The 14,283-nt window shown below is 43.4% G+C and overlaps 1 protein-coding gene across 4 annotated transcripts in view; it reads right to left on the bottom strand.

Annotated features, from left to right (window-relative positions):
- The window catches only part of ENAH (ENAH actin regulator), a 274,229-nt gene that overhangs the window by 138,070 nt on the left and 121,876 nt on the right, over positions 1 to 14,283 (bottom strand). For all 4 annotated transcript variants that reach the window (XM_033936563.1, XM_033936559.1, XM_033936560.1 and 1 more), the window contains one exon: positions 12,436 to 12,713. In XM_033936563.1, coding sequence (XP_033792454.1) covers positions 12,436 to 12,713 — 278 coding nt within the window. The remainder of the gene's footprint in view (positions 1 to 12,435; positions 12,714 to 14,283) is intronic.

The raw sequence follows: 14,283 nt of genomic DNA, 5'->3' as shown, positions 1-14,283 counted from the left end.
CATACTGTCAGGCATTGAGTTATCGACAGGCACCAGTTTTTTGTCTCTTGTGTTCTTGCCTACTACATTGCATAGTTTTGCGTCATCAGCGAATAACGTTATTTTACCTCGAAGCCCCTCAGCCAAGTCCCTTATGAAGATGTTGAAAAGGATTGGGCCCAAGACCGAGCTCTGCGGCACTCCACTGATCACTTCCGTTGTTTCGGAGGGGGTGCTGTTCACCACCACCCTCTGAAGCCTACCTCCAAGCCAGTCCCCAACCCATGCTGTCAATGTGTCTCCCAATCCTATAGAGCTCATCTTGCTCAACAACCTGCGGTGTGGTACGCTATCGAATGCTTTGCTGAAGTCCAAGTATACGATGTCCAGGGACAGCATCCAAAATTTTTCTTTGATGAGAAATTTGTTGAGGGCTCTGAGGTCCAATATCGGCTAAAGACCACCCACCCCCCTTCTTCAAGACAAGGAAATAAAACCCCGTGTTCTGCTAGTCCAAAGGAACCTTCTTGATGGCATTGAGAAAGAACAGAGCTTCGACTTCCTGTAGAAGAAGAGAGGACTGAAGAGGGTTGGAAGGAAACTCTCTTGGAGGATATGGAGGAATGTGAAGGAAATGAAGAGAATAACCTTCTCGAATGATATTGAGAACCCAGAGATCAGAGGTGATCAAGTTGCCATCAATGATAGTAGTGAAGCAGACAACCCCTGATGGGAAGAGGGAGAGACAGAGATATATTGATTGAAATTATGCGCTCCAGGAGATGGTCAGAAAGGCTGATTTGACTTGGGAGCAGCAGGAGTCTGAGACTTTTGTGAATGTTGTTGACGCTGCTTTTTCTGCTGTGGTCTAGACAGAGGAGCAGACTTTGGGGTACAATGCCTCTGGTATGAGGAAGATGGTTTGTAAGCTTTGGAGGCTGAAGATTTAGATTTAGGCCTCAGCTACGAGTTAAAAGATTTTTCATGCTCCGAAAACTTAGTTGCATTTTCAATCATGTCCCCAAACAGTTCATCTCCCAGGCAAGGGATATTGGTTAACCGATCTTGAAGGTTAGGATCCGTATCTGCCACTCTCAGCCATGCAAGCCTTCTCATGGTCACGGAGATTGCCGAGACTAGACGACAGCTCAAAAGCATCATAGGAGGACTGCACCAGATGCTGCCAGAGCTGTGTGAAAGAGTGAAACGTATGCTTAAAATCTGTCGATGTGAAGGCAGGTATTTGAAGTAAGTTGGCATGATCTTAATTCAGTATTTCAAATAGGAAGCAAAATAAAAAGTTGTAATTGAGGACTCTATTAGCCAGCATATCATTCTGGTATAGATGTCTCCCAAATTTATCTATCGGCCTAACCTAACCTGGAGGTACAGTGGCATAGGCCTTAGAAGGGGCAAATTTCTTCAGAGTGGACTCCACTACCAGAGAATGGTGAGAAAACTGAGGCTTGTCAAAACCAGGGATAGGGATAATCTTATACTGAGGGTCCAGCTTTCTAGGGGTTGCTGGAATAGCATAAGGGGATTCCCAGTTCCTATGAATAGTCTCCTTCAGAATGCCATGCAGAGGAAGTTTGAGTAACTCCTTAGGAGGATGCTTGATATCTAAGGCTTCCATTATAGAATGACACGGTGGCTGTTACCCATGGCTAGCCACGGGTAACCCGCCAAAACTGTGGGGGAAAAACTGTGTTCACTGTGGCTATGGGGACAAGGCCATTCACCGTCCCGTGAGCAGTGAATGGCCTTGTCCCCACAGTGAAGGGAGGGAACGCACACGGTCACCTATCGCACTCCCTCCCTCCTTACTGATCACTGCTGCTGCCACCCAGTCCAAATATCTCCCTACTCCCTCCCTGCCCCTTACCTTCGTCTGGCGATTTCTAAATTGCTTTCCTACAGAGCAGCCGGAGCGTTGAAGCTACGTGTGGCTGCCCTAAAGGTCATCTCTGACGCAACCGGAAGTTGCATCAGAGACGACCTATCCGGCAGCCATATGCAACTTCAAAGCTCCAGCTGCTCTTTAGGAAAGCAATTTAGAAACTGCCGACTGAAGATAAGGGGCAGGGAGGTTTGTCGGCACAGTTGTGTGCTCACTGCGCTGCAAGCAGGAAACACCCCTTCTGCCTGTCGGACCGGGACTTGTTGTCCGGGGGGGGGGTGCTAAGAGGTGTTCTCATTTCAGGGGGGAGCGGAGAAAGCGCCACGAAGGTAAGGGGCAGGAAGAGAGAAAGGGAGGAAAGGTGGGGTGGAGAGGAACAGACGCTGAAGGGAAATGGGGAAGACAGAGTGGGGAACAGACGCTGAAGGGAAATGGGGAAGACAGAGTGGGGAGAAGACGCTAAAGGGAAATGGGGAAGACAGAGTGGGGAGAAGACGCTGAAAGGACATGGGGAAGACAGAGTGGGGAAAAATGCTGAAAGGACATGGGGAGAAGATGCTGAAAGGACATGGGGAAGACAGAGTGGGGAGAAGACGCTGAAAGGACATGGGGAAGACAGAGTGGGGAGAAGACGCTGAAGGGAAATGGGGAACAGAGAGTGGGGAGAAGACGCTGAAGGGAAATGGGGAACAGAGAGTGGGGAGAAGATGCTGGCAGGGAAGAAGACAGATGTCAGACTATGGGGGGAGCAGAGGGAAGAAGATGGGTGCCAGACTAATTTGGGGGAGGGGGAAGGGAGAGGCACAGTAACAGAGCATATGAAAGATGGAGAGAGAAGAGAGACTGTGGATGGAAGGAATTGAATGAGAAGATATGGAAAAGAGAAACCAGACAACAAAGGTTTTTTTTTTTTCTTTATGATAAAGTAGTATATTAGTTATGTTGATAAAAATTTATAAACAAAGCCCTGCCAGCTGAACATTTCTTTCTCTAGTTCAACAACCAGAACTTTGATTTTTTAAGGAAGGAATAAGCTAAATATTGCAGTACTGAGGCTTGAATGGATACTGCGGGGATGGGGACAGCGGGGCAGAGACGGGGCAGTGAAGGGGATGGTGGGGACGGGGCGATGAAGGGGACGGTGGTCTGGGGACAGATTTTTTCCCTGTGTCATTCTCTAGCTTCCATATACTCCTTGGAATACTTGGAGTCCACCTTCAACTTTACTTCCAGGTCCTTACCCATCTGCCTAATGAATCGGATAAATGAGACTGGTTCAGAAGGTGAAGGTTGCTGATGGGAAGTGGACCAAGGAGAATACTCCGCATGGGAACCAAAAGATTCCATGGAAGAAGGGGAGGCCTCATGAATGGACTGAAGATGGATATCTAAATCTTCAGGAATGGAGGAAGAACGATACCTTCTTTTGAAACTGTACCGAGCCGAAGAAACAGGTGATACAGATCACTTACGCTTGTCCGAGCATGCAGGAGAAAGATGCTTGGATTTTGTAGAATGTTTGCCAGATTTGGAAGATGGAGGGTGTGGAGATGAATGTCTGGAATAACTAGATCTATGCCCAGAGGAATATTGCTTCTTATGCATACGCTCCAAGGAAGTTGATCGGTACCTAGAGGAGCGACACTTTGGTGAAGGTGTCCGATGCTTCGAGAAGCGACGCTTCGGTGAAGGTGTCCGATGCTTCGAGGAGCTACGCTTCGGTGAAGGTGTCCCATGCTTGGAGAAGCGACGCTTCAGTGTAGGAGACCGATGTTGAGAAGCATGGCTCGATGACATTGATAGGTGCCGCAGAGGCGATACCAATGAGGCAGCAGTGGTCAATGCATCTCGCATGGAGCACCGCTCAGGCTGGGCCGGTACCGGTGGAGCTGACATGGGAGTGAGCATCTGGAACATGTCCCCAAACTCCAACTTAAAGAGAGCACGAGCTTCTCTTTAAAAGCCTGCACCAATACCTGGGGTGTGGATGCCGGTACCACTGATGCTCGCTCAAGTGAGGATGACATCAAAGAAGATGCACCTCTTGAAGTGGAAGCGACCTGCATTAAAGGTCTCTGTTTGGCCGGTACAAATTGACTCTATACCTTTATGGCCTGAGACCCCATCTGGGAAGCTGGTGACTTCTTAGCTGGCTTTCCTGACGAAACTATAGACTGTGACACCGGCATGGAAGCAGGTACCTCTGACGATGGTGATGCCTTAGATGTCGAGGGCTTGGATAGTGTCGAAGGTACCTGTGAAGCATCCATGGTATTGAATAGTTGTTTCTGTTGAAGACGATGATTTTTGATGAAATGCTTCAGGCACTGGATACACCACTTGTGGGGATCGGCAAGAGAGAGAGTGTGCTGGCACCTTCCACACTTTTTAAAGCCGGTTAATGGGCGGGACATGGGAGGGAAACCACCTCAGCCAAATCAAAACCTGAGGGCTAAGGCGGAGGCAAAGGCCCCACCATCAGAAACGGCAAGAAAGAAAAGAAAGGAATGAAAGCTCTCTTTAAATTTAATGTAGAAAAGAGAAAAAATCCCAAAGGGAAAAAGTCAAAGTTTTCACAAGCAGGAAGGCAAAAAAGTACACAGAATAATAATAATAATAACTTTATTTCTTCTATACCGCCATAATCTTACGACTTCTAGGCGGTTCACAGTGAAGAGAGCTGGACAGTCAGTGAATTACAGAATACAAATGGCGAGGATGATACAGTCAGTGAATTACAGATTACAATTAGTAAAATACAATACGATACAATACAGTTAGTACAGTACACGTATTTCTCAAGTTATCAGCATGGAGTTAATCATTTAGAACTGGTATCTGATTAGGAGATAAATCTGTTGAATAGTGCTGTCTTAATTTCTTTCCGAAATGCGACGTAGGTCAGCCTTGCTCTGTTAATGTAGATGCCTAGCCAGGTCTGCTGTTTGCTATCTTGAGACTTCAAAGTTCTGTCCATAAAGGACCTGTATTTGCAATCAGTGATCCTTGGGTAGGCAAAAAGATTGGAGTTTCTGGTTGTCCTACTGGGAATGTGTAGCTTGAAATGTGGCAAGAAATAGGTAAGGGCCGTTCCCCACACCAGTTTAAAGCATAAGCAAGAAAACTTGAACATTATTCGTGCCTCTATTGGTAACCAGTGTAGCAGTTTGTAGTAGGGGCTAACATGCTCGCTTTTCTTTAGTCCGAATATTACGCGGACGGCTGTGTTCTGCACTATTCTTAATTTTTTTTACAGTTTTTTTAGGTATACCCACTAACACAACTTCGTACCTCCGCGGAAAACAGAGAACTGAGGAGACACGTGCCTACGTCAGGCGGTAAGCACCTGGTGTGGTCAGTCGCAAACTTTCTAAAGTTCTTAAAGCAAAAGCGCTTTTGCAGCTGTCCACATCGGGGCTCCATGGATGATGTCGCCCATACGTGAGAATATGCTGCCTGCTTGTCCTGGGATAATAGGTGCTTTGCGGAGACAGTAGGCAGATATTCTCACATATGGGTGAAGTTATCCACAGAGCCCAGTACGGACAGTATGAAAAGTGTACTGTCATTTTAAGTTTTAAGAAACTTCGTGACTGCCTGCATCACTCATAAGTGCTGCCCGACTCAGGAAAAAAATTTTCAATTCGATTCAGCTTATTGAATAAATTTTTCGATTCGATTTTCCTGGCCAATTGGGTATTTTTTTCAAACATCCTGGTGGGTTTACCCACCCCACCCCCTTTGCCCTCTCCTACCTACACTGGCGCTGTGGTGTAAACAAACAAACAAAAAAAGACTTTTCCTCTCTGTTAAGTCCTAGCTCATGTTTGCAGTCTAACAATAGCTCTGGCAGGATACACATTTCAAATCTGACATATTGTAATTACAAAACAGAAAATAAAAAAAAATTTTCTACCTTTTGTTATCTGGTCATTATTCAAATCATGTTGGTCCCAGGTTCTGGTTTCTGTTTGTCTTCTGATAACACGCTTGTCAGGGTCCCCTGCCCATTTGTCATTTTCTTCTTTCTTTGTGCTAACCATCCATCTTCCATCTCTGTCCTCCCCTTCTGTTTCCCTTCCCTCCCCCGGAGGTCTGGCATCTTTCTTTCGTCTCCATCCTCCGCAGTTCAGCATTTCTCTAATGACCCCACCACCACGTTCCTCTCCTCCACTGAATATGATATGGCAGTATACTTGCACCCTTCAGGCCACTGGCAGCATGAATGAAGCTTTTCCTCTGCTAATGCTTTGTGCCTAAGCGGGACCAGGAAGCAGTAACAGAGGGAAAGCTTCCAGCTGTGGAAGGCAGCGCGTTTACTTCACTCACGCTGCCCGTGACCTGAAGAATGAAAGAGCAGCTGCAGCGATGGATCCCATCTAAATTCTTCTTCCTTATTTTCCTTACCAGACCAGTCCAGAACCTATAGAGGACTTCAGCTTCAAACATATTCTCCACACATGCATCTACATCTAATTTATAATGTGTTCAAGTGTGTGAAGAGATGACCACAGCTATCCTACAAATTTCTACTGGTGCCACTCCTCTAATAGAAAGAGACTGTTTTCCTGTAAGAATATGAGGTCTGACAATTAAGTTCATGAACTTGCCACCATGCATGTACCTACATTGGCAGCATCATACAAACAGCTCAGTAAGGCTTCATAACCTTGGTATATCAGTGTGTTCATGTCGACATGTGGTGGTGTCTTGCTGAGTGGTGTTAATTATTGTTGTTGCATGTTTTTGTGTTCCGTCCTGAGAATGTTGGTGCTTGAAGCTGAAGGGTTGTAGGGTAAGATTTGCCTCCGATACCAAAGATGATACCAAAATCTGAAATAGCGTAGACAGGCTGGATAGTGCGAACAATATGAAGAAAGACCTGGTGAAGCTTGAAGAATGGTCTGAAATTTGGCAGCTAAAATTTAATGCTAAGACATGCAAAAACCCAAGGGACTGGTACAGTTTAGGGGTGAAGAACTTATGTGCACGACAGAAGAGCTGGACTTGGGTGTGATTGAATGCGATGCTCTTAAGGTGGCCAAACAGGTTGAAAAGATGACGGCGAAAGCTAGAAGGATGCTAGGTTGCAAAGGAAGAGGTATTGTCAGTAGGAAAAAGGAGGTATTGACGTCCCTATATAAGACTTTGATGAGACCTCATTTAGAATATTGTGTACAATTCTGGGGACCACACCTTCAAAAAGATATAAAAAGGATGGAGTCGGTCCAGAGGAAGGCTATTAAAATGGTATGTGGTCCTCATCATAAGGCGTATGGGGACAGACTTAAAAGATCTCAATCTGTATATTTTGGAGGAAAGGCAGGAAAGGGGAGATATGATAGAGACGTTTAAATACCTACATAATGTAAATGCACATGAGTCGAGTCTCTTTCATTTGAAAGAAAACTGCAATGAGAGGGCATAGGATGACGTTAAGAGGTGATAGGCTCCGGAGTAATCTAAGGAAATGCTTTTTTACAGAAAGGGTGGCAGATGCGTGGAACAGTTTCCCAGAAGAAGTGGTGGAGACAGAGACTGTGTCTGAATTCAAAAGGGCCTGGGATAGGCACATGGGATCTCTCAGCGAGAGAAAGAGATAGTGGTTACTGTGGATGGGCAGACTAGATGGGCCATTTGGCCTTTATCTGCCATCATGTTTCTATGTTTCTTAAAGAGAAGATACCACCACTCAGGTACCCTCCCGTATCAAACACCCTTCAATCAGCTTTGAACCTCAGCAACACCACTCTGTGTTCAATAGTATCTCATTACACAGAGCTTTATGTGTTCTATCATCACTGGATCATATATATACATATATATATTTTTTTTTTTTTTTTTTCTTTTAAATTTCATTATTAGATGTGTTTTAATTTATATATAAATACTTTTCTAAACTTTATTATACATAGCTGCTAGTACTTAGCTTTTATGTAGTGGTCACAGTTAGGGATGACTAACACCAGCATGTTTCATACGGAACTGCTTTTTCAAGGCTAGGTCCCTAATGATATGTCGCCATCAGATTTGACCACATTTTTTAATGTGACGTCAAAGGAGGGGCAGGACTGCGACAGAGGGCACGTGCTGCGGAGGCCGACGGCAGCCTGCTAGGAATGCTACTGTACCGGTGAGAACTGACGGCAGCCATTCAAGAAGAGGCGCGGGGCCAAGCTGAAGTGTGAAAAGCTCGCTCCTGCACTTGTGCGCTGCTGGCCGCAAGATAGATGAGGCAGCCGTTCAGCGAGCGAGGGGCAGGAGTGCAGAAAGCTCACTCCTGCCGATACACCGCTGGACTACCAGAATTTAAAAAGGTACCGGGGTGTGTGTGTGTGTGTGTGTAAAGAAACTGTTAGTTGGCTGGAACAGATCCCTCCTTTCCCAGCCCCACCACTAGACCAACAGGGGGGGTGGACAGGGCAGGGAGGGTGGACAGGGTGCAAAGCCTGGTAGGGCAAGGAGGGAAGGGGGGGACAGGGTGCAGAGCTTGGTATATTTTATTCAATATATCAGTATATAATTTGGTTCAGAATGATTTTTTTCTTGGTTTTCCTCCTCTAAACCTAGGTGTGTCTTATGGTCTTATATTGCAAAAAAAATACAGTATTTTAACATGTAACTGTAAAAACCTATGTGGTGCATTTAAGGAATCACGCCTAAAAAAAATGAATCAAATGTTTATATTTTGGGATGGTGCATGTTGCAGTTAGGATTTAAACACTATACAGTATAATGTTTCTTGTATATAATGTTTCTTGTATATAATGTTTCTTGTCTAGTGGCCTTGAATGCTAGGGTCTTGTATCAGAACCAGCAAGTTGCTTGCAGAAAAAAAGTCAATCATGTTTTCCAACTACATTTCCTTTCCAGGGAGCTGCTCCTGCCCCCTCGGTTTGTACAAAAGCAATCAAGTAGCACTGTAATAAAAACAAAACAGGAAGGAGGGACACCACAGAATTCTGTTCTGCTCTATAAAAAACTTAGGAAACAACATTATAACATCCAAACTTGAGCAGCTTTTAAACTAAGATGGGAGGGAAAGCTGACTGTGGCCCAGGAGCTGATGGTTCGGTGTGGAGTATCCTTGAAGGATACTGGTGAACCAGAACATTTAGGGAGTCCCAATAGAGAGATTTCAAAAATGGTGAAAGAAAGCCAAGAGTGCTTAAGAGGGAAGCAGAGTAAAGATGTCAATGTATCCCCATCATCTTCTCAGCATTCTATAGCTACGTGGAAAAAACACAACTTGAAGTGTCTGTATACAAATGCTAGAAGTAGGAGAGAGAGTATATAGCACTAAATGATGAGGTAGATATAACTGTCCTCCTTGCACCAAGTCTCTGAGATGCCTATCAATGGGACACTACCTGGGTACAAATTATATTGCAATGATAAGAATAGATCAAATTGGAGGGGGGGTTGCGCTATATGTTAAAGAGGGAATTGAATCAAATAAAATAATCATTCTGCATGACATAGATAGCAGTGTGGAATCCATATGGATAAAAAATTCTATGTGTAAAGGGAACGAATATATGGGTAGGGTTATACTACCGTCCCCCGGGACAAAATGACCCGACGAAGAAATGTTTTCAGAGATTAGGAAAACTGGCACATTGGGCAACAGTATAAAATGGGTGATTTCAACTACTAAGCCAAACAGTCATATTCTTTCATGCAAACTCTTGAGGGGACCCTTCTCACACAACCCTCCCCTATAACCACCAGAGTCAGTGTCATACAAAGACAAAAAAGGTGAAATAAGTGGAGAAAAACTTCAGTTCAGCTTCATTGGTTAAAAAAACTCCACTTCAAGGCACAGAATAGTTCTTACAATCGTGCACTCTTATACTGCACAGTCCATCTAGTTAAAGGGATCTGTTGCCGAGAGTTCACCCCTCCTGATAAAAAAATGCAATCACAAAGTGCAAATTCAAAGTTCTGCATACTTAACTTGTAAACCGTGCAATCCTGAAACTCTAGAGTTGTCCACCAAAGCACACACTGGTCCAGGGAACTGCAAGCCTAAACACCCAACAGGGAAGTCCCTGTTTCGCTCATAGCTACATCAGGGGTTGGCACTGTTGAGGTACATGCTGCGTGTCAAAAAGTGTTCCCAGACTCAGAACGCAGGCAAACTGCGCAAGACTCCAAAACAGCCCCTGGGAGAGATTTTCTTTGGAAGGCATGGACCTAGGCCAGCTCCCCAGTCCAAGAGGACACGGAGGAGGCAAAGTCTGAAGCTCCTGCCTCCTCCGCCGGCACCAGTTTCAAATTCACTGACCAGGTACCCATCCGGCACAATCAATGTCCAAATCCAATAGATTAGGGGCTGGGGAGTCCATTCCAATTGAATTTGAGTCAAATTGAGGGGGTTTTTGAGGCAGAATTTAAAGCTAGAAAAAAAGATTGATTTTAAAATCCAAGATGGCTGCCATTACGAATTCATACCACAAATGGCAAAAATAAACAAATCTGCCTCACAGATTCACTGGACAAACCTTGTCTTCTGGCTGCCAGACAGACCAAGGTCAGACTGAACCTCAAACCTTGTAAACCACATAGCAAGAGGAGAGACGACCATGCAGCCAGAAGGAGCCCACAAAGCCTGCACTCAAGCTCCTAACTGAATTAGGGATGCGAGCAGCTATGCAGGGGATGCCCCCTGAGCTATAAAAAAAAATTTTCAAACTGGCTGAGGGCTGGTCCTGCTGGCAGCAGACTTCCGCCGTGCAAGTCTGCATATTCTCCCAGACAGAGGTCCCACCAAATGGGAACATCCAGGCAGAGCCTCCAAAGAACACTGAGCAAAAATACCTAAAAATAAAGCTGTAGAACAGATCAAAAACACTTCTGAATAACTTGCTTGCAGAAAACAAAATGAGGCAGCAGAAGTAGCTAAACTAAAACTTAGTTTTATGGACTGAGTCATCAACCAAAGAGGAGCTCAACTCGGTTTACAATAATGTAAAACATAATACATAAATTTGACAAGAAAAAGTAGACTGAAATAATTAAGTTCCAAAATGTTTAGCAAACAAAAAAGTTTTCAGAACTTTCCAGAATAAAGCAAAAGAACCTAAACTTCTTAATGTAAGCGGTAAAGCATTCCAGAATTCAGTTAATTTAAAAGCAAAAGAATAACTAAATCTTTCAAAGTTCTGTTTTTACCACTGAGAGAGGAAAATGTAAGTTTTAATTTTGGAGAACTTCTGGCAAGATGAGATCTATGAACATTCCAGTCTAAAGGAATCAAAGTGGCAAAAATGCCAAATAGGATCTTAAATTGAATTCTGAGATACACTGGAAGCCAACGTAATTCCTTGAGCAGAGAGGGGTTATGTGATCAAATTTACTCTTACCGAAGAAAAGCTTAGCTGCAATGTTCTGTATTAATTGAAGTCTCTGCAGACTGACCTTTGAAAGACCCAAATACACTGAATTGCAGTAATCCAACCTTGACAGAATGATTGATTGAACCAATACAGAGAAGTGTTGTTGGTGAAAAAGTGCTCTCACTCTTCTCAGAGCACAGAGACAGAAAGAACACTTTTTAATAAGCGAGTTCAGTTGGGCCTTAAATGTAAGTGAAGAATCGATAACAATATTTAGTATTAACGAGGAAAACTCAGTTTTCAAAGATTCTCCTGGGAATGAGGTAGAGTTGAAAAACATGACTGACAGTTTTCTGGAAGCAACTTGCTGGTTCAGATACAACATCCTAGCGTTCAGGATCAGTAGACACATTGCACAGAATTGACCTTTTCATGCCACCCACTAATTTCCAGAATTGGGAGGTCACAGTAGGAGATCTCATAACTGAATGGTATAACCAGCAAGTGAAAGAGATTGTCTCTGTCTAAGCCATTGCACCACATGGTAAAAGTGTCCTTGGCCTAGATAAGCCAACAGAGGCGGCCTCAAGAAAGAGTAAAAGGTGGTCACTGATGCTGGATAATCAAGAGGATAATCCAGGATGAAGCACATTTTAAAAACCAAGGACTAAGGGCTCCTTTTACTAAGCTGCGCACGCAGCAGCCTCCATTGAGCAGCAGCCTCCGTCTGTCTTTGGCAGATAGTGCGCGCTAAAAACACTAGTGCACCTTAGTAAAAGGAGCCCTACGATTTCAAAGATCTATACTGGAAAGTAGTAACCACCATGCTTGCAGTGTTATTTAAGCAGCTTGATTCTACTAAACATTATTCACAAGGTCATATGTCGTCAGAAAATACAATAGTTTGTTCATGCAGTGAATCTGATATGCATTTTAAGATAATTACAGAAAATTTGCCAATCGCATTTAATTCTAAGGGTTCAGTAGCAGCAATGAGGAGTTACTTATAGATTTTAACACATGAATATTTTTTTTAATTACTTCAATGCATCTGATTGATAAATCATGGGCACTTAAAACAGTATACAAAATAAAACCCTAAGGATTTTTTTTTAAACAAGTCCCTTAAGGAAAAGTATTCTTAAATCAAATGTCAAATTCTTCATTAACATTCCTTTAAGCTTTCATAGCAGTCATTCATAAGTCTGAAATCCTTACCGCTATTTGACATTCTTTGTTCTCTTTCCCATTCCAACTGCTCTTTTTCTAATTGCTCTTGTAGTTCTCGTTCTTGTCTTTCCCGTTCAATTCTCTCCCGCTCTTGTTGCTCACGCTCCAGTTCTTGCTGCTCCCTTTCTTGTCTCTCTCTTTCAAGTTGCTCCTGTTCTAGCCGTTCCCTTTCAAGTCTTTCCCTTTCTAATCTCTCCCTTTCCTGTCTCTCTCGTTCCATCCTGTCCCGCTCCATTTCTTTCTGTCGCTGCTGTTCCTGCAACTGCCTGCAATATAAGAAACAAGGCAAGCATTAAAATGAAAAAAGAAACCATAGCTACCAGGTAAAAGCTTGTGCAAACTTTAATTAATATTTAATAGAAAACTAATCAATTATTTGAGTGGTAATGAGGGAAATGTGTTAATTTTGTGATCTAAAAATACCTTAGGGAATAAAAAATGTACTTGCAGCGATATGTGGAATGCTTAAAGAGTAGCAAGGCAGATTAATATAATTAAAATGTAAAATGCACAAATGAAGTTCAGAATTACAGATACACCAACCTTAGTTCAGCACCAACATCCTATCATTTCATTAAGATCATCATTTCCTGTATCACACAATCAAGTAATTTCCCCCCATTTATATTAGGGAATTTCAACATGCTAAAATGTCAGTAAGAACCAAGAATGAAGTGGTGGCTATCCTTCACTGGAGAGGAGTGATTGGTGGCTTGTTTCCCACTGCAGCAACTTGTGACTCTGGGCAAGCCACTTAACCCTCCATTGGCCCAGGTCATGAAAGGGCAATGCCTCTACTAGTGAGAACACTGGTTATCTATAGAGGCCCTAATTCATCTCAAGGTCTTGTAACAGTTTAAGACCTTATATGGCTTTGCTCCTGTTTGAGCAAATTGATTCAAGTTTCATTAAAATTTTGATTCAACTGCAATATCATAATTTCAAAGCAATTTACAATCTAATAAATATCACCCTGGAGATCTTTTATTATGTCTTTTTCCAAGTTCTAAATGTCTTGGAGCTAATGTTAGATAAAATTAGCAGAAAAGCTATCAGGCCCCTTTTATTTGGAATAAACTTCCTCAAAACAGGCTGCTTTGTGGTCTTCTCCTGCCGGGTCCTTCCCTCTGCTGCATCACTGATGTTATCAGCGACGCAGCACAGGGAAGGCCCCAGCAGGAAAAGGCTGCAAATCAGCCTGTTTAGAGTGCTGCCAATGCTGTTGTTTGGAGGGAGGTATGTCGGTCTTGCGGTGGGAGGGTCGGCAGGGTTCTGCTGCATGGGAGGGAGGGATAGAAAGATGCTGCTCAAGGGTCCTGATGCACGGGGGATGGCAGGGAGGGATACAAAGGTGCTGCAGAAGGAAGGCACAAGAGGATGGGGGGGGGGAGAAAGGAAAGAGGAAGAATTGGGGTGAAGGAGAGGAAGGGAGAGAAGATTATTGTACATGAAGAAAATAAGACCTAGTGCATTTCTTGAACCCAAAATTAATATAAGACACCGTCTTATTTTGGGAGGAACACAGTATATAACAAGAGCTACCCAATGCTTGGCAAAGTTTTTAAAAACTTATTTAAAAAAATATTTGAAAATCTGCATTGAATTCTCTAACTATGCAATTTGCTACTTCTTGCAAAGTCTTTTGGTAGGCTATTTGTTACTCGCTGGTATTTGTATTAATTGTAATTCACTAGTGTGCTGGTTACCTTTAAGCTGTAATCCACACAAAACTGCAAGGTATTGTAAAATATTAAGAATAACTAATGTAATGTAATATGTAAACCACTTAGATTGTAATTACGGTCTTCTACAATACAAGGTCTATGCAGTCCATTT

The sequence above is a fragment of the Geotrypetes seraphini genome, chromosome 3 (genome assembly GCF_902459505.1).
Source record: "Geotrypetes seraphini chromosome 3, aGeoSer1.1, whole genome shotgun sequence".
NCBI lineage: Eukaryota > Metazoa > Chordata > Amphibia > Gymnophiona > Dermophiidae > Geotrypetes > Geotrypetes seraphini.
Note: the sequence above shows the minus strand (reverse complement) of the source record. Positions and strands in the feature narration are given on the sequence as shown.